Here is a 21041-nt window from a genome sequence, read left to right as displayed (position 1 = left end):
GACTTATAGGAAGGAGATAGTCTGTTACCTACACTGGATTTGTTGAAAAATGTAGACTAGATCAGCAAATGCAATTCTGAAGACTTAAGAATGAGGAATTGTTTCTGGAACATCTAAAAAATCTGAGTCTGTTAACCAAAAAAATGTACCAAAAGCTCTCCAAGAGTTTAAAACACATTATTCTCCCTGTTATAAGGAATGTAGCTTGTCAGCCTTCTGAAAACTACGATACTTCCAAAATTATTTGTTTAAAAACTTTGAGATATATATATTTATATATAAAAAATATCTAATGATCTGTATTATTTGAAGAATAATACAATGTATTCATTTTCCCCTGCCCCTGATCATGGATATTATGGTTGAATCTCCTAAAGGAGATTCCCATCCCCTTTCACCCCACCCCCCACCCCCACCCCCCCAAAAAAAACTTTAAGCATGAGCCTTAATTCTCTTTCTCCTCTTTTCTTCTACTTTTGGTAGAAAACAGAAATCCAGTAAGTTTGAAGCATTTGAACTGTGCTGTTCTAATCCAAAGGAAGGATGGTCTTTGTAGAAAAATGAGATGCCTGCTTGTAGGCGAAAAAGTTATTTAGGAGGATCCACCAGGACTAACCCTAGAGACTGGGATCGGTGTTCCCTGCCATTGGAGATCTTTAAACAGAGCAGGCGTCTGCAAAGCTGCTGTCTATTTGGTATCCACCTGGTTGGGAAAACCTGTCTGCCTTCTGTGCTGCAGCAGAAGACCCACACCTAGTAAAGGCAGCCTGGCCAGGAGGGCAAAGAAAGGCAGTTCAAGCAGCCCACAAAGGACTGTGGGATGATAAGGTAGGCTTTGACTCATTCCTAACAGCAGTTTCACCTGATACGTGGTACTCTTTTTATCACGTTTGCTTTTCTGAGAGAAAAGGAAAACAAAAACCAAAACCCATGTAACAAACTGTCTTTACATCTTGGCACCTTGTAAAGTATTTCATTTTATACAAAAGTTCGATATTTTGACACTTTTCCATTATTAATCACTACTTCACTGATAAGCTTCGAAAGTGTGACCTGGGAAAATCATCATGCAAAGTATTTACTGCAGCAGGAAAGAAACAACTTTTGAAACTCTCTTTTTTTCTTCTTCTTCTTCCTTTTCTTAAGGTCACCCAGATAGGCAGAGATGGGGATAACAAAAGGTGGAGAAAGGATTTAAAGAACAAATAGCGTGAGAACAACAAAAACAGAAAAACATATCAAAAAACAAAATCTCAGAAACCAACTTATACAAACATGATTTGATCTGTAACGGAGGGAGGGGGGAAAAAACAACTGCCTACTATATGTTACAGTTCAGAAGCCAACAGAGAGGGGGGAAAAATACCAAATAAAAACAAAAGAAATTGGGATTTTTCTCTCACATGTCAGCAAATGGCATCCCACAGTCTTAAAGCAAGGGTAACTAAATGAAATACATGTGCAGCATATTCCGCAATTCCATTACATACAGTAGGTTTTTTTTCCCCCCAAAGCATTTGTCAAAGTACGGTTAATATAAAGCAGTTGCACAAAAAGCAAAAGGTGTTTTGACAAACATCTGCATTAATTCCTTTGGAGGAATTTTTTTTTTAAAAAAAAGAGGACCGTCTTCTCCCTTTTTCCTGTCTTCCCTTGCCAACCCACCCCCACCCACCAAAAGACAAAAACGGGATCACAAGAGACACATTGGGCTATATATGTACAACATAATAAACCCGAGCCCTGAGGAACCATTGTTATGATCCAAAGGGACGCAGAATCAGAAATTTGTAAAAAATAGTGTAGTTTGCTTGATGTAAAGCCTGAGATCTCCTCTTAGTTCTTATGCAGGGCAGTGATACCTGCAAGGTATGGTAGGTTTTTTAAAAAAAATTTTTTTTAATTTTGCTACAGTCTTTAGTCTATGCATGCAAGACATACAACTAAGTGCAATTGAGTGAAATGTAGGGTTTTTTTTACTCATTCCCTAACAGTTTGAACTGAGGTATGCGTACTAACAGTTTCTCATGCTGTTATCTTTACTCATGTCTAGCTACACATGCTGAGAATGAACTAATCTACCAGATTTTTATCCCCTTTCTGAATACCAAGCTAACCAGCAAAACCACTCAATTTTGAACCACAGGGACAGATTTTTGTTTGTTTGTTATGTCCCTCTGGTTATGGCCTGCACATTATGGAGATGCCTGAATATGGTGTGTTACAGAACATTTCAAATGACTTACAGACTGCCCTCCTTTAAAAAAAAGAAGTCAGAAAAAAGCGAGCTTTACATATTTCACTGTTGGCAAAAAAAGGGGAAAAAAAAGCTAAAAATAATTTGCTGTTTTGAACTTAATGACAAATCCCCCCCTATTGGCCTGAATGATACCAAAGTTTAGGAAGAAATAGGAATGTTGCCATATTAAAAAAAGATGAAAACCCAAAATGAAATGGGATGGGCAGAGACCAACACAACCATCACCACAGTCATTCTCAAATCTTGGGCACAGGTAAGCAAAGTTAAAAAGAAATTGCTCTGGCATTGGCTTTTAGCAAAAGTGAATAGGTCAAATCCCAAATAAAAGCATACCAGCAATTTCTTCAGTAATTATGGTATGGTTCAGTTTCAGTCACGGGTGCTCTTTTGTATTTCATGTAAACTCTCTGTTTCAAGTCATTCTAGTTTTTTTTCAGCATAGTAAGTTCCCCTCCTATATCATGATCAAGTGGTGCCCTTTTCAAGGTCTCATTCTCTAACTTCAGCCTAAAAAGCTCTCTCTTTACAGAAATACTTTTGGTCACTGTAAAGAAAAAAACAAAACAAAACGACAACAGCAAAAACTTTGGTTCAGCCATCTACTTGGTCTTCTAAATTATACTTTAATAAAGGAGCAGTTTTCCTTCTCAGGTTAGCTGTAGCCCATTATTTTGTCATTTGCTTCGTAATTCTTTAGCCTCCTTTGATCAACAATAAGAGGATATTTGGCTTTCATAAGATAAAGCATATAACAGAGAACATAATTTACTTTGTGTAATATCTTTGGTAACTTTAGGGGAGAAGGGTACAAAGTAGAATATAAATTAAGATCAGAAAGACTTCTGAAATGAAAAGCTATAGTCCGACATAAATGAATGAATTACTTGAAAAGTGGTTAGAGAATGAAATCACTAGAAGTTTGGTGGTCAAGGGGTACCAACATTTGAACTGCAGCTGCCTGCCCACTCTTGCTGTTGCAAGACTGTTGATGTGCAATAGCACATCTGATTTACCCACAGATTTCAGACTGTTCCGTTTTTTTTATACTGGTTGGTGTGATATTGTGTAATGATCTTATCTGCAATGGCAAAATTACTAACACTTAACAACTAATGGGCCTTATTGCCTTCCCAACGAATTGAATGCCACAACTTAAAACTGATGGATGCCACCAATTAAATCTCAAACAACTTAACTTGGAAGAACCACCATGAGTAATGTCCAATGAAGCATGTGGGCAAACAAGAATCTAATAGTACATGTGCTAACATACTTCAGAAATATTTGATTGGCCCAGGAACTTATTTTAAAAAAGTTAAACGCACAAAAGCCTTACACAGTTACACTTCTTTTTGACAACTTCTGTAGGGTGTGCACTTTCTGAAGGGGCTGTTTCTCTAAATATTCACAATGGCTGCATATAAGGAAAAACCAATAGGGGAAAAACCCACAAACAATGGTTTTATGTGCATGTGTATACACAAGCACACACAAACATAGATGGTCTGTGGAATGACTTTAGAACCACACTCTACAGCTTTGATGCTGGCTTGCCTTTCATTCTTACTCTTGAATTACTGCCTTTCTTTCTGTCGTAAGATAACTTTGCACAGGTCACAGCAGCATTTTAGAACTTTTTCCAGAGTCGTGTGTGTGTGTGTGCGGGGGGGCATATAGTCCAAAATGGAATGTTTTCCATAGCTAAAGAAAACATAATGGCATCTGAAGGAAATTTGGAATGGATGGCAGAAAAAGAACTACAAACAATTCAAAGAACATTCAGCTTTGTATAATAAACACACCTATTAACATTCATCACAAAAAGTACAGAAAACATTAAGCCTCAAAAGGCCCTGGCCAATTGAGGCCTGAGGTCAGAACTTAAAAATGTATAGGAGAATTAGGAGGGAAAAAAAATTAAAGCTATACACTAAAAAAGAAAGGTTTTTTTTTCTTTTAACCCTTTAGTATACACACACACGCACACTCAAAAAGATTTCCCCATCCCAAATGGAAGCAAAAACAAAAACAAAAACAAAAGTAAAGGCAGTGATAATCAACATGCGATACTGTGCAAATATATTGTCCACTGAAATTCTTAAAATCTGGGTAAAGGCTTGATCTGCAATTGATGTGTACATGCTCAGCTTCATGTCTTCAGTGTCCCATAGTGGAAGATCTGCAGTCCAATGTCTGCTGCCAAGTTGTGGATAAGGAAATTAGTGGAACACATTTACAACACTGATGTTGACTGTGAGTAGGAATTCCGAGTACCAAACAAGTCCATCCAATGCACAGAGTACAAATTCCTTTGTTTTGTTTTTCAACAAAAAGTAGAAAAATCAAAAATAGTCCCAAATGGGATACTTGATGGCACTAAGTGTTAACATATTTTATAGCTGTCAGAATGGACCAAGTGTTATCTTCCAGACTGTACAATGGCGGGGAGAGATTTCACAGCTAATTCTGAAAGATAGGGGTTTTTTTTCCTGTCCCTCCCGAGGATCTTCATTTGCAGAATGAAAAGTCACAGACATTTTTATTCAATGTCTTCATTTACATGTTCATCTTCATAATCTCTGTCGTGATCAAATTCTGGACTGTGGTTGGCTGTGGTGACTAAGGAGAGCGGGCCTTCATTTTCATCTGGATCTAATGGCTCTTCTTTGACATGCACAGGGTGTCTGTAAAAAAAAGAAGCACACAAACATACACAGAAACAGAAAAAGGATGGATGAGCAATTTTTTTAAAAAAAATTGTTTAGGTAAAAAACAGGTTAAAACAATTAAAATATATTGAACGTTGCATACTAAAACTATTGACCTCTGTATTATGAAAGTCAAGGATTATTTGTAGTGATTTCATAGATGTAACCTAATGGTTTTTTTTTTGCAAGAATAGGTGAGCTGTACTAGCTTCTGGATTTTTATTTTTTTAAAATTCTCAATAAATCCTTGGTGTTCTGAAAAGGTGTCTCTTTCAAGCACTAACCAAATTTATCTAAATAAATTTCACAGTGATAAAATCAGTGGGTGACAGGTGCCTCTTCCCAGATACTTCCTCCAATGCCCCTTTTTCACTCTTTGTCTATCATCAACGAGGGTGATGCTTAGAAGAGCAGATTGCCCTAGTTCTGTGATGGCAAACCTATGGCACGCGTGGGCATGCACACCGTCGCCCCAGTCCTAGGCCTTCAGCTGGGTTTTATAAACCCTTTTTGCTTTAGGCCTCTGCCGCCATGTGCAAAAAAAAGCCACGTTCAATCAATCAATCAATTTCAACTTCTCATGGGGAAAAAAAAGATCTCGCAAAGTTGGAATTGATTGATTGAACTTTTTAGTCCCACCCAGTCTGGCATTACCACCGCAGCCACACCCACCCAATTGGCCACACCCACCCAATTGGCCACACCCACCCGGCATCCGACGATACATAAGTGAGTTTTGGGTTGCAGTTTGGGCACTCGGCCTCTAAAAGGTTCGCCATCACTGATTAATAGAACAATAAAAGGAGTAAATCTTCTAAATTATTTGAAATCCCTCCTCACTGTAATTGTTATAGAATACATGTCTATGGAGATTCTCAGCCATCCAGGTCACGGTGATCCCAAAGGTGCTTTTCAAAAGGCAACTGGACTTATCTTGGTTATTTTTTTCTTGAAAATGTTTTGCTTCTCATCCAAAGAAGCGTCTTCGGTCCAGTTGTAGAATACAGTTTCTTCCCAGCCACCCACCTCATTGGTCATACGTACAATTCACACTCTGAAACTTAGCCTGACTGCAAATAATTGGAACACTTCGCCTGTGTAAGAATACGTGGGCTTCAAAAGAGAAAAACAGCAAGTGCTGCAGCTCAAGGTTTCTTCCCTGGGATTCAGAGGAAATGCTCTCAAGTGACACATTAGCTTGATTAATACAATCTTCAGATAAATAAATGAAATAAGCATCTGTAAAGCAAACCCATGGTTTATCAGCCTACTGAGCTTCTGGAGGCTGGGCTAATCATCGGTTAGTGTGTGTTCTGCTTTTCTAGTTAACATGCATAACCTGTGAGAGAAGTCTCCAGAGGACGACCCCAAGTGAGGGTCTATCATTAATCAACTTCAAGCAAACACAGCAAAGAGACACCATGATACATGCTTTAAACTCCAAATTAATGCATATTTTTTTACAAACTGTCAATAAGGAAAGAAAAGCCCTGCCAGGAAACACAAACGGAGAGGAAAAGGCGAGCTCAACACAACAATATGATAAGAAAGCAGAGTCCTAATGAGAATAATAATGCTGTCAGCTGTAAACAAGGCGGAACATGATCCTCAGCTCATGGTGGGCACTAAGGATGCACTAAGGAGATGAGATCTGCCAAATTTCTCATTACAGAATAGCATATGAATAACCCACAAGGGAGCAAGGGTTGATTATACAAAATGGGCATGATAACATTTGAAAAATGTTGCCCGTAAATCATATTCCTAACAATCCCCTTTACAAATACAAATTACCTTCCCCTTGTTTTATTGTTTGGGGGCTTTTGATATGTAAAAATGTCCCCACCAATAAGTGGTGTCCTCCTTCATGAAAGAAGGCTTGATTTTATTTGCAATACCTTGTAAATAATTATAGCGTGACCCAAAGAGCAAATTCGGTTTGTTTTGTAAATACCCGCTAACCTGCGCCATTAAGTATTTTAGACAATCAAAGCTAACCCTATTAAGTTAAAGGAAAAAAATTACTGAATGGAGTTTCATTTCCAAGGGATTTGCAATAGTTACACATTCTGAGTGGAAATGAAGAGACAGTTTCTCCCTAAATAATTTTTATGACCAGGCGAAAGCCAAATCTGGTGGTCAAAAATCAGCTTTTCCCTGTGATAGTATTTGTACCATAATTGTAAAATAAGAGTGAACTGGGTCTGTCTTAGCACTACTGCTTTGATTTGTGCATTTCAGTGTTTCTATCATTTATAGGTGATTGTTTCTAAAGACTCCAGATGCACACTGACTCCTACCAAGGCAGAATCTTTTTCAAATAATTCTCTCAGTATAATCTCTTGAATTATACTTGAATTGAACTCCAGGGTGACAGTATTGGTACAGATAGTATAAATGCACAGTGGAAGAACAACTTAAGAGTACTGAGGAGTGTTACTTGCTGTCTCTTTTTATGTGACATGAAAAGCACGAAATCCCTTATGTTTATAAGCATGAAAAAGCATGAATCCCTTATGTTTACAAGTACCATGCAAGAATAATCTTCTGTTATAAAAAAAATAGTAACCAAAGTAGTCGTATTAGCTGACATGCAACATATGTTTAATTCTCTGGATTGTTTCACTGAACTCTTTTCTCTGCTAAAAGAAAGATGCAATGACATTTAGAAAGTGTGAAACCAAGGGATGGGTTGGCTATTGTACATTCGGCAAACAATTTTCAGCACTTTTTAAAATTCTATGGCATCCTTACATTATAAAAATATTACTTTATCGGTGGCTTCATATTTTTAAAAATATTGTTTTTAGTTATCATCCTTGGATTCTGTTAGCAGTTTTGCACATCATAGTTCTAGATTTGAAAAAGGCATAAAAGTTTCTGGGGGGGGGGTAACTGAGATACTTAGAATTTCTCTGTGGGAACTTTTGAGGAGAATTCTTAGAAAGGTTTTTCCTGCTCACAACCTTGAAGACAAGGAATTCCTCCTCAGCTGTTGCTCAAAAGATCAGAAATTAAACTTTGTGGGTCCCTGCCTGGCTCAAAAAACTTTCAGGTTAAACCTCCACAGCAAAATTCATCTCTCATTCTGGCTCCTGAATAGTGCTATTGATTACATAATTGTCTCTAGAGCCGGACAAATTATGCCTAAATTTGACAGTATCATTTCCCAATCCTGCTCCAGTTAAATGTCTTCACTCAAGAAATACATGCTGAGGATTTTATTTATTTATTTATTTTATTTATTTGTTTTTATAAACCGCCCTTCTCCCGAGGGACTCGGGGCGGTGTACAGAGTAAGGTGGTAAACATAATGAAACAATACTGAAAAAAACAATAGTCAAAACAAACTGGGACCCCAATTAGAGCTATCAGGCCAGGCCGGACTGCTGGAAAAGGTAAGTTTTTAAGTCGCGCCGGAAGGTGCGGAGGTCGGGGGCCATCCGGATTTCAGTTGGTAAGCAGTTCCAGAGGGCTGGCGCACCCACTGAGAATGCCCTCCCCCTGGGGGCCACCAGCCGACATTCCTTGAGTGGTGGCACCCTGAGGAGGCCCTCTCTGTGGGAGCGCACAGGACGGTGGGGTGTTGACATTGGCAGAAGGTGCTCCCGTAGGTAGTCCGGACCCATGCCATGTAGGGCTTTGTATGTCATTGTTAGCACCTTGAACTTCACTCGGAAGGCAACCGGAAGCCAGTGCAGCGCACGGAGGAGAGGTGTGATATGGGAGTATCGGGAGGCTCCCAAAAGTGTCCGTGCCGCTGCATTTTGCACCAGTTGAAGCTTCCGAGTGGATCTCAAGGGCAGCCCCATGTAGAGAGCGTTACAGTAGTCTAGGCGAGAGGTCACAAGGGCATGGGTGACTGTACGTAAGGCATCCAGGTCCAGATAAGGCCGTAGTTGGCGCACCAGTCGAACCCGGGAGAAGGCCCCCTTGGTCACAGCTCCTATGTGATCTTCCAGGGATAGCTGCGAGTCTAGGAGGACACCCAGGTTGCGGGCCCTATCAACAGGGGGTAGTAACTCATCCCCGATGTTAAGGGGTGGGATGCTCTGTCTTGTCCGGGTTCAGTTGAAGCCTGTTCCTCCCCATCCATTCCCGGACCGCTTTCAGGCAGCGGGACATCACGTCGAGGGCATCACTGATGCTGTTTGGAGTTGAGATGAAAAGCTGGGTGTCATCAGCATACTGATGGTACCCTACTCCAAAGCTACGAATGATCTCACCCAGCGGTTTCATGTAGATGTTGAACAGGAGAGGCGAGAGGACCGACCCCTGAGGGACTCCGCAAACGAGAGGCCTCGGGGTCGACCTCTGTCCCCCTGTCAGCACCGATTGCGAGCGACCCTGGAGAAAGGAGGAGAACCAACGCAGAACTGTGCCTCCCACTCCCAGTCCCCTGAGGCGCCGCAGCAAGATACCATGGTCGATGGTATCGAAAGCCGCTGAAAGGTCTAATAAGACTAGGACAGAGGAATGGCCCCTGTCCCGGGTTCTCCAGAGATCATTCATCAGAGCGACCAATGACGTCTCCGTGCTGTAGCCCGGCCTGAAGCCCGATTGGCACGGGTCTAGATAAACCGCTTCATCCAGGACCTGAGGAAGTTGGTGCGCCACCACGCTCTCAACAACCTTCGCAAGGAAGCGAAGATTGGAGACTGGACGAAAGTTATTCGATGAGGATGGGTCCAAGGTGGGCTTCTTGAGGAGAGGTCTCACCACCGCCTCCTTCAAGGCGGTGGGGAAGTGACCCTCACTCAGAGAAGCCGAGATGACCGCTAGGAACCAGCCTCGTGTCCCCTCTCGAGCCGCATAAGCCAGCCAGGAAGGGCACGGGTCCAGTAAGCATGTGGAGGAGCTCAACCTCCTCATAATCCTGTCCACTTCCTTAGGAGTCACAGGATCAAATTCCTCCCAGATGACGTCGACAAGACTGTCCATGTCCTGTTCTTCCAACTCTGCCCAGTTGGAGTCCAAGCCGGTTCGAATCCGAGTGATTTTATCCAACAGATATTGACCGAATTCCTCGGCTCGACCCTGCAAGGGTTCTTCCCTCACCTCTTGGTTCAGTAGGGAGCGAGTCACCCTGAACAAGGCAGCCGGGCGATTATCTGCGGACGCGATGAGGGTGGAAAAGTAGTTGGATTCTGCCACCCTTATCGCAGCGAGATAAGACCTGGTGAGGATTCTTAATCGCAATCGGTCGGATTCGGATCGACTGGATCTCCAACGGCTCTCTAGGCCCCGTCTCCGACGCTTCATCTCCCGGAGCTCCGCGGTGAACCATGGGGCTCGCTGGGATCTGCGCCGGGTCAGAGGCCGCAGGGATTGCTACTAATCCTTAAAGAACTTACTGCCAGCCATGTGGACATCCCATTTAAATCAAATGATAATTGAGCTACTGGCCTCAGATCATCTACTACAGAGTGCTCAGTATGGCCTGACATCAATTGAGTCTCTTGATGCACTCTTGGGAGAATGGTAATACCCTCACCCAAGAGCTCCATTAGCATCTAACTTGTAGTAACAGTGCATGCACCCTTAAAGCAACAGCACTCCAAACCATGGTTCCACAGGGACTGTATTAATGCTAAAAAAGGCTCTTGTTGCCAGACTTATATACTCAAAATTACACTGGAAGCTGCACATGATCTCCTTCCACAGAAGAGATATTACAAACAATTGCTGGCACATAAGAAAAAGAAAGCCACGAAAAACAATTGGACATGATTCATTCAAATCACCAAATCCAATGATTCAGTCTCATTTTGGCATATCCCATCAAAGTCCAAAAGCAATGGTCCATCCGTGATGGACTGTCACATGCCCTCACAGATCCAGGAGGCACACTTTCATGAACTCTACATGGACTCCTGTGGATGCCCTAGTCCAAGGGTAGGTAACCTTGGCTCTTTTATGACTTGTGGACTACAGCTCCCAGAATGGCTAGCTAAGGAATTCCGGGAGTTGAAGTCCACGAGTCATAAAGGAGCCAAGGTTGCCTACCCCTGTCCTAGTCAAACTATAGGAAATACACTAATGTGGGCACCAATGACAGTGACAGAGATGCAGAATCTTTTTTTTTATTTAAAAAGTTTTACAATACATTTTGACTTTAATCCCCCCTCCCCCACCCCTACCTAACCCTCCCTATCCCTCTCCCCCAATCCCTCCTCCCCCCCCCCCCCCGACTTCCCAGAGCTAAATACAGGGTATAAAATCAAAAAACAAACATAAGCACCCCTATGTTATCAGCAATAAACTATTAATTCTATCTCCCTCTAGCTCATATAAAATGAATACAAACAATATTAATATTACAAATGAAGTAAAAAAGAAAAAGAGGAAAACAGAAAAAGAGCTTTACTCAGAATAGATTTTCTTAATCCCAGTCCTTATTTATATTAATTTAAAAAAAAAAGAAAAAAACTTTCACCTACTATTTACATTCTCCAACCTTTCTCTAATTTCTAAACAAATTCTCAGTTACGCGCCAAAAGCGCCTATCTCTATTAACCTTAATAATCTCCAACCAAACTAAACTATGATCAAAAATAGTTCTTGCATGTATCACGCCAAATGTCTCGCAGTTCCAAATCATCCTTGAGTTCAAATAAAAAGAGTAAAAAAAAAAGGTTTAAGCAGTCTGTAAGACAACTTGTTGTTAATTAGGAGCTTGCATACCCATTCTTAGTTCAACACGTACTTTTAGTCCATAACCCTAATATACTTTTCTAACAAGCAAATAACATCAATCTTAAATTGTGTTAAATATTAAAAAAAAACTTTCTTTCTCCTCTATGATAAATTTAATCCATTGACATTCTAATTTAAAAATTTAATCACCAATCTTAACGCTCCAAAGCTTTTGGAGCACATCTGTCATGACCCCCAAAACTTCTTTGGACCGCGCCCCTCCCACAGCTTCACTGTAAGTACACTTTGGAGATTCCATAACTTTCTGCTGGTCTTGCTCTTGCTCTAGTCTCGCTCTTCTTAGGGCGGCACGCGTCATCCTCTGGCCTCCTGCAACATCCGATGAAACTGTATCTTGATCCCCTCCAACACCATTGTCCTCTATCTGTCTATCTGCAACATCTTGAAGCTTTCCCTCGCCGTATCCCTTTACAGCTTCCAAAAATGATAGGGGGGTTGCTTTTAACACATTGCTATAAAAATCACGTGCCTGGGCCACAGTAACCAGACGATGTCTTTTACCTTCATGCGTCACCACCAGTCCAACTGGAATCTCCCATCTAAACTTAATATCACATTTCTTAAGTTCCTGTACTAGAAATGCAAAATCTTTCCTTCTCCTTAAAATCTTCGGAGGAATCTCTTTTAAAACCAAGACTTCTTGCTCAGCCACTACCAATTTAGTATCATAAGCAGCTTGAATGACTTCATCTCTAATTACTCTCTTTGTAAAATAAACCACCACATCTCTGGGTAACTTCCTCTGTCTTGCAATCCATGAATTTACACGAAAAATTTTGTCCATATTTCCCTCAATTTCAGATGCTGGCTGGCCCAATACCCCTTCCAGAGCCTCAGAAATCAGCTGCTTTAAATCTTCTTTACAATTCTCCTTTAAACCCCTGATTCTAATAGCATACTGCATCTGATGATACTGAACAAGACTCAATTCTCCGTCCATTTTATCCCTTATATTTTCATTTTCTAATACCTTTGCTTCTAATATAGAGTTCTTTTGACTGAGATCCTTCACTTTTACATCCAGCTGTTGCACACATACAGCTACAGATTCAATCATAGACAACATGTCCACCCTCATTGCTCTAAACTTCTCTTCCATCTTCTTCTCCAATTTCTCCATTTTCTCCTCCATTTTCTCCTCCAGCTTTTTCAACTTTTCATCCATCATGTCAGACATCAATTGTGAATGCTTTCCAAGAGCATCTTGTAAATCCTTAAGCGTCAATGCCGGAGGAGGTGCAGGAGGAAGCAAAGCTTGCAATGAGGTCTGTTGCACCAGGGAAGACCCCGCACTCCGAAGAACTTTAGAAGTTTTAGCCGCCATCTTCCCCCACTTTCACTTATTGCGCACTTTCACTTTAAAGCTATAAAATCCATTGAGCTAGAGAGTAAAGATAAGAGTCCACATCACCTTGACCTCCTGTACCGCTCTGCCTGCATCTTGACAATCAAAAGTATTTCCTTTTGGCAGGGGTGGTTGCTAACGCCTGGCTCTGCTCCATAAATCCCGGAGCAGGGGCGCTGCGCAGCTCGGAGCAACCCAGGCTTCGGGGGGGCTCAATCCTTCAGCCGCCCAAACTCTCAGCTCAGGCGGCCCCGGAGAGCTCAACCCCTACCTGGGGCCTCACCCCCTCCTCTTCTCCCGAGGAGGGGGCTTCAAATCCATCTAAACAGCTGATCGGCGCTGTTTACGATGGAAAAACACAGCTGCGGAGCGGGCAGCCCGAAAATGGCTGTCTTCGGCGTCGCGTCGCCACCGGAAGTCACAGAGATGCAGAATCTTGTTGCTCACCTAAGACCAGGGAAGACTCCAGGATAAAACCTAATCTGTCCAGATGTTGGCCTCACTTTTTACCTGCATTGACACCTATGGCTGAGTCCCCATGGACTGGGGGCTTATGATTTTATATTTATATTTCATTGTACCACAACAGTTAAAAACGATTCAATTTATGGGAAGGGTACTCCATTAAGGAAAATAAGAATATCACTGTAAAAGGTGTTCAACAGAAAGTATAGACAGCAAATAACAACAGCCTGCACTGAACACTGGAATATTATATTGTCTGTCCAGAAACACAAACTTCTTTCTAACCAAACCACCTGTAGGCAGGACAAGAAACAATGGATGGAAACTAATGAAGGAGAGAAGCAACCTGGAACTAAGGAGAAACTTCCTAACAGTTAGAACAATTAACCAGTGGAATAACCTGCCTCCAGAAGATGTAGGTGCTTCATCACTGGAGGTTTTTAAGAAGAGACTGGACAGTCTCCTACTTGAGCAGGGGTTTGGTTTAGAAGACCTCCAAGGTCCCTTCCAGCTTTATTCTGATTGAAATTAACAGTTGAAAGAAATGCTACCATGTGCCCTTGTAAATAAGTGCCCATGCACAAGGCAGACAGAGAAATATGGAGTATTTCTGGGAAATAAAATGCCTTACTCTTGAAAAATTCCAGCAACCTAGCATTTCTATCGGTATTGTATTCATGGTATGGGAAGAGAAAAAATATTTGTGACTGAAAATGCCTAAAGAGAAAACATTTGAGCAGTGCTAAAATAATGTCATGTTAGGCTACTTTGGGAATGCTAATTAATACTGCACAAACCACCTCTATAAATGCTAAATCTGTTCCAATGTTTTGAAGGTAAAAGACAATGTTAAAATTAATTATCAAAAGTGAGTATTGCTTTCTTTAAAGCTTTTTTCTCAAAGCAAAATGAACACTTATTTAAAATGCTGAAATATCAAAGTAACAAGACTCTTTTTTCTCCTCAACCCCCTGCCCAAAATATTTTGCAGGTAGGAAACTTGTTATAAATAATTACATGCTAATTATCTTCACAATTAATAATTAGACTAGCTTCAGGTTAATTTTTCCTACCTTTTGATTTATTACTTTTAAGCTACAGCTCGTTCACTACAGCTAATCAAAGCCCTGTTAAAAGGAACAAAATAGGGCTGGCAACTGACTGAAATGTAATTCCAAAGTCTTGCCAAAAATTGTTTTTCTGGCATGAGACAGCAGAGAATGACAGAAACTTTATTTCGGTCATTGACCAATAAAATTATGTTCAATAAAACAAACAAGACAAAACTATTTCTAACAATAAAAACTATTGGCAATAAAAACTATTGTGGAAGCAGCTTATACGTAATGAAGCAGAACTTTGCTATTTTTAGAGAAATAAATTTATGTCGATCATTTAATAAATCAAGTGCAAATAAGAATTACCAGAGTACCCCAGAAATGTGAATATGCATAAAGGATGTGTAAAATGTTTCAAATTAAAATCATTCAGAATTTGAAATGCCGTATTTCAAGTTTGAAACACTGGAAATATTTTATTTCAACAATCTGCAATGTTTCAATTATCAAATCGCCCTGATTTGGGGATAACACAGTGGTTTCCAACCTGAAATGGGGCATTTTAAATTTAAAGCAATTCAAATGTTGAATGCCTTGCACCCTACTAATATAAAGCTCCTAAGCTGTAGAACTAGGTGTTTTTAGTTGAAAGAATCTGATGTATGCCAATTTCTCCATTTTTCTAGTAGCACATTTTTGTGCACATGTGGAATGCATTTTGGAAGCAAAAATTAAAACCAAGTGCACTTCTGCCATAAAAACAGTACCATGGATCGCTGTTCTCAGCCGCATGTTTTGGGAAACTCACCACAAAGTCTTATGAGCTTATGGCTACCTCCTCTTACTGAAGTCATTGTTTAAATGGAATTCAATTTGGAAAAAACCAAACTAATTAAATTGGCAATATCACTGACAAAAATGCATGCCAAGATCCTACTTATGTCCTAGAAATTGGCCAAGGAGACATGGTAGGTTCCCAAACCACTTTATTTTGAGATCCCACTGCAAGAAACCAGTTGGTACATTGACAGGCCCCTGGGATGTGTTCAGTATGGAACATACAGGTAGTCCTTGACTTACAACCACAGTTGGGACTGGGACATCTGTTGCTAAGCAAGACACTTATTAGATGAGTAGCACCCAACTTTATGACCTTTTTTGTTGTGATCATTACGCTAATCTGCCTTGCCCCATTGGCTTTGTTTGCTGGAAACATGCTGGGAAGACTGCAAATGGCAATTGCTGCAACTATCATAAATACATGCCAATTGCCAAGTGGCTGAATTTTGATCATGTAATAATGGGAATGCTATGACATTCCTAAGTTATAAATCACTTTTCAATTCTGTCATAACTTCAAACACTTGTTAAATGTATGATTGCAAGTTGAGGACTCCCTGTACATCACCAGCGGTATGTGGAATTTCCTCTTGATCTCTTTCTAGCTTTAACAGATGCATATTCTAAGTAACTGCTCTGGCTGCTGTTACTTCAAACTTTATATGTGATGTATATAGTTGGACATTTTAAATGCTATGGATGCTCCTGGGTAGTACACAAACTTATAAATTCATGTTGGTTTATCCTTGTTTTAATTCATGATCTAATAAATGTTTGAACTTAATTCAGAATTTAATTCAGCTGCGGGTGGGGTAAGGGCAGAGTTGGGAGAAGTAACACCCCCCCCCCCACACACACAGACACTACTTACATTGCTTGCATAGGGGAACGGCCTGGACTACTGTCGCTCCCATTGCTGTTCGCATGCTCCATTGCACCATTAAGATCTTCCCGCATTGCATTGGCTAAACTGCCCAGAGTGGGGTTTCCCATGGAAGCAGTAGTGTACAGAGATATATTGTTTTCAGCTATTGAAGCCTATAAAATGGGGAAAAAACAGGACAGGAGCATCGAAACAGGCACATATCTGTATATATATACCATCCAGCACATCCAAGTTACATTACCTTCATTTTCTTTTTCATTAAATGCAAAGGATAAAATCATAACCTCTGTATTATTAATTTCACCACTGGCATAGCTAAAAGTTCATTCATCTCCAATTTTTATCTAAAAGTAATTTCATCTCTATCACAAAAACCAATCACATACTGTACAGGAAACAATTCAAATGGAATTTTAAGAGAAAAAAAACACTACAATACAATAAATACTTAACTTAGCCTTTTATGGTTTTAAACTTTCAGGAAGGTAAGAGTGTCACATACCTTGCAACATTGTCTTGATGTAAATTTTCTCCACCAAGCTGGGTTTTGCCTCAAGAGGAAAGTACCATCTTTCCTCTTAATGTAAACAGTAATTTTCAACGAGGACACCCACCCACCCCCACAGCAAAAAGGGAAAAAAAATCCACATGGGCAATAAAGCAAAAATATTTGATATTTGCAAAACTAATGGAAAGGTAGAAATCTATGTATTTAATGTAATACTGGCTTAGCTGCATTCTAGCAAGAATCCCACAATCCTTGAGGAATGCTGGTGTATTTATCAGCAAACACTGTTCTTGTGATACAAATCATCACCATTTATTCTGGAATTTGCATTTGCTGATTCATTGCTCAAAGATCAGGCAACAAAACTTAAATAAGGGAGACATTCATGTCTTCTCCCCAGCAATATCTGGGTTTTTGTGTGTGTGTGTGTGTGTGTGTGTGTGTGTGTTTTCTTACATGTCTTCTTATGCTTTTGGTGATATTGACAATTGTGACCAGAAAATCATTCTTGTCCAGCACAGATAAACAGGCAAGCTATCCTTAAAAGCAATGCATGGTAATGCACCTTTCAACATCTTAATGTATTAATTGCACAAGGTTTGCACAAACCCTAAGCCCTGGTAAAAACCACAACAGTTACATTTATGTATCATGCTAATCTTAACCTGGTATAGGGTTTCCTGCCCGAGCAGGGGGTTGGACTAGAAGACCTCCAAGGTCCCTTCCAACGTTATTCTATTCTATTCTATTCTATTCTATTCTATTCTATTCTATTCTATTCTATTCTATTCTATTCTATTCTATTCTATTCTATTCTATTCTATTCTATTCTATTCTATTCTATTCTATTCTATTCTATTCTATTCTACATAATAGAAACAAAGGAGAGGAATGTGCAAATTATGTTTCTTCCCAAAGTAAGTCTGACAAAGAGCTTTGAAAAACTTCCTACAGAAAGTTAGAGGGTTTTAATCTTTTAAGTCTTTAACTTAAGTGTTTAGTCTTTAAAGTTTAGAGAGAAAATGAGTGATGAAACCCCTTTGTTAGCTAACTGTAATCAGGATATATGTCACAAAACAAGGTTTTTAAAAATTCCACTTGCAGATTAGTTCTGCATCTTGGGATTTTTGAAGTTGTCAAACATGGATATCTCCATCCACAGTGAACTTTCCTTGGTTTTTAAACTACATCTAACTGGCTTCCTTGCCTTTCTTGGTCTCTATCCAGGCCAATCAAAAGTAACTTTAACTATTATGTTAAATTTTTATGAAAGATATAGAGAAATAATTTTGAGAAATTAAGGAATATAAGACATAAGCTTCTGGCAGTATGAGAAAAAATGAGGGATCCTTCATGCTCTCTGAACGTGGTTTTTTTCTTGCAGACATTTCATTACCCAAACTAGGTAACATAATCAGTTTAGAGAAATAATGAGTCAGGCACTTTGCATCACAAACATAACTTGTATTTGCAGCAAAGTAATTTATTTAGTAAAAGCCAAAACAGGAAAAACACTTGCAGGCATAAGGGCAAGTTCTGGAGAGAAGCAGTGAGACAGTAATAGGCAAATCCTTATGACATTTCAGATGTGCTCATAGTTATTAATCTAGAAATTCTACGGATAATTTTTGTTCTCTAGGACCAAATCCACTCCCGCCCCACCCCGTTTTTTTCCTAATAATTTCTTTTCCAGATATGTCTCACGTGCACATCCAAATGGCTTCTGAAATATCATGAAGTGAAAAAAAAAGCTACATGTATTTGGTGAGAAAACAGTTGTAAAAACAACCTTCTCACAAACGTTATTTTGATGGTTTCTGCTTTTCTTTAAGATGTGTATTCATTAGCAGAGTCAAAATTCTGGACAGTTTTTTGTCTTTAGATAGAAAAAATAGAAGAGAGCTTTCTGAAATGTTAGTTTGATCTAGGAAAAGCACAGCATTTACTGATTTGAATATTGTAGATCAGGACAGTAACCTAAGCTGAACATAGAAGCAGTTAAGGAGGGAAAAAGAGTTTCAGAAGTCTCTTATTAATCCCCGTGGTTTTATCTTCTGATCTTCTGTACAGGCACTCCTCTACTTATGACCACAATTGGGACAGGAACATCCATCACCAAGAGATGCAGCCATTAAGCAAGTCGCACCCACTTTTACAACCTTTTTAACCATTGTCATTAAACGCATCATTGTGGATTTAAGTGAATCACACACTTGTTAAGTGAATCTGGCTTTCCCCAAGTGATATCGTATATGCGAAAGATTGGAAATGGCAATCACATGACCCTGGAGGACCTCAATGGCAGGAAATACACATTGATTGCCAAGTGCCTGAATTTTGACCACGGGAATGCTGCAATGGTTGTAAGTTCGAGGACCAGTCGGTCATATTTTTTCCAGTGCTGTTGTAACTTTAAATAATCATTAAAGGAATGGTCATAAGTTGAGGACTACCTGTATCGCTATAGTTGCTACTCTCTTCATCCACTACTAGAACTGCTCCTGGGAAAAGAACCTGGGGAAAAGCAAAAGGAGGGGCTTGCCAAAGAAATTGTGCTATTGGGAAAGTAATACAGGAGACCCACTATCTAACAAGTAGGGCAAGAAATAAGGGGAAATGTCAAAGGACATTTTCCTCGGCTTTGAATGATACTGTTGGTTAGACTTTCAAGTAAAGTTACTGTGTACTGAATTGTGCAGCAAAGAAACCAGACAGCCTGCTTGCTTAATTAGCTGTGTTTGCAGTAGTGCTTTGAACAGAGATGCTAAAACGAAACATGGCGTTATTGATATTATTGGAATCCCAAGTGGCTGGCTAGATTCCTATCATGTATCAGTCAAAGAGTTGTTGCCTGTATAACTTCAAACAAAACATTTGTTGTCTTTTGCCATAGACAGTAAAATCACCAAAGGTAGTACAAGATGGCTTAAAAGCTACCCTAAATTAGAGCTTCTTTCAAATGAGTGGGGCCACAAATTAAGGGCAACTAAAGACAGAACTTGGCATTGGGTCATAAGCTCATTCTAATATAGTAACAACACTTAGACTTATATACTGCTTCACAGCCCTCCCTAATACACTGTTTCTTCATATCCTTCAAGGCTGAAACCAATTTCAAATTGTGTCCAGTTTATATATGTAAATAAATAAATAAATATGTGATTGACTTTTCTCAATTTCAGTGAGAAAGGGAGTGACAATTGGACAGAGAATCCACTTTTCTCTGTATTTTGCTTCCCTTATAAATTCTACAAAATAAAGCTAATTGCTAGCAGATATAATATGAATTGAATTGTACTGACAGTGTAGTTTTTCATTAGATCCCCCTTTGTGCAATATAGATTTCTGAGGAGTCTTTGATGCTCTCTGAACTTGGCTGTTTTCTTGCAGATGTTTCATTATCCATGACTAGCACTGATTATGTTACCTAGTTTGGTAATGAAACATCTGCAAGAAGGTAACAATGTTCAGAGTGCAGCATTAAGGTCCCCTCATTTCAACCCTGAGGTACAAATATTCTCCTTTATTGATAGACATTTTTTATTTGATCCCCCTTTGTGTACTGAGCCTGATATGAAAATTCCACTACTTCCCATTGCAGGGATATGTTTTTTCAGTGATGACATTTTAATAGGGCAGAAATTAATGTTATATTATCCATAATATAAGAGCATGGGAAAGATGACGACAACAACACATGTTTTAGAACTAAAAACATGAACTGCTCAGTATGATAAGCATGTTAATTGAAATTAGTCACATAGCTAACACAAGCTGAAGGAATACTGGATCTCTTCATTTTTGCCTTTCAGCCTCATGAATGCAAAATGTGCTTGTAATCTTAATGCTATTCCTCAGATGAAGCTTGTCTTTAAAAATTGCACTCCGTAGGACTCAAGGGAAAATAAGATCCTAATGAATGGTATTTATAGTTGCTTCATTTACACATGCTTTCATTTGCTCTTCAGAAGTTACTACATAAATTAAAGTAATAAATGAAGATGTAGGTGGTTACTTATTTTGTAATCAATCTACTTCCTGATTTAGAAAGGGAAATTCTACTACATTTCTACAAATATGGTATATTCTCATAACCTGATTTCAAAAGAAGCACCACCTCGGCCTTATTTTTTTTAAAAAAAATATTGTTCAAATAAAGATTTAAGAATCTTAATTTATCTAAGCATATTTCTAAAGGCATGCTACTTAGGTCTTTCCATGTCTGTCTCATAAATAGTGGGGATCTTTTATCAG

General features: G+C 39.5%; 1 protein-coding gene across 21 annotated transcripts in view; it reads right to left on the bottom strand.

Annotated features, from left to right (window-relative positions):
- Positions 1–933: 933 nt before the first annotated feature.
- Positions 934–21041, bottom strand: part of FOXP1 (forkhead box P1) — a 678799-nt gene continuing 658691 nt past the window's right edge. For all 21 annotated transcript variants that reach the window (XM_081321542.1, XM_081321526.1, XM_081321537.1 and 18 more), the window contains 2 exons: positions 16265–16431; positions 934–4944 (listed from right to left, as the gene is read on the bottom strand). In XM_081321542.1, the coding sequence (XP_081177668.1) occupies positions 4800–4944; positions 16265–16431 (312 nt within the window). In that variant the 3' untranslated portion in view covers positions 934–4799. The remainder of the gene's footprint in view (positions 4945–16264; positions 16432–21041) is intronic.

The sequence above is a fragment of the Vipera berus genome, assembly GCF_964194415.1.
Source record: "Vipera berus genome assembly, chromosome: 2".
Taxonomy (NCBI): Eukaryota; Metazoa; Chordata; class Lepidosauria; order Squamata; family Viperidae; genus Vipera; species Vipera berus.
This window is presented reverse-complemented; position numbering and strand designations above follow the sequence as displayed.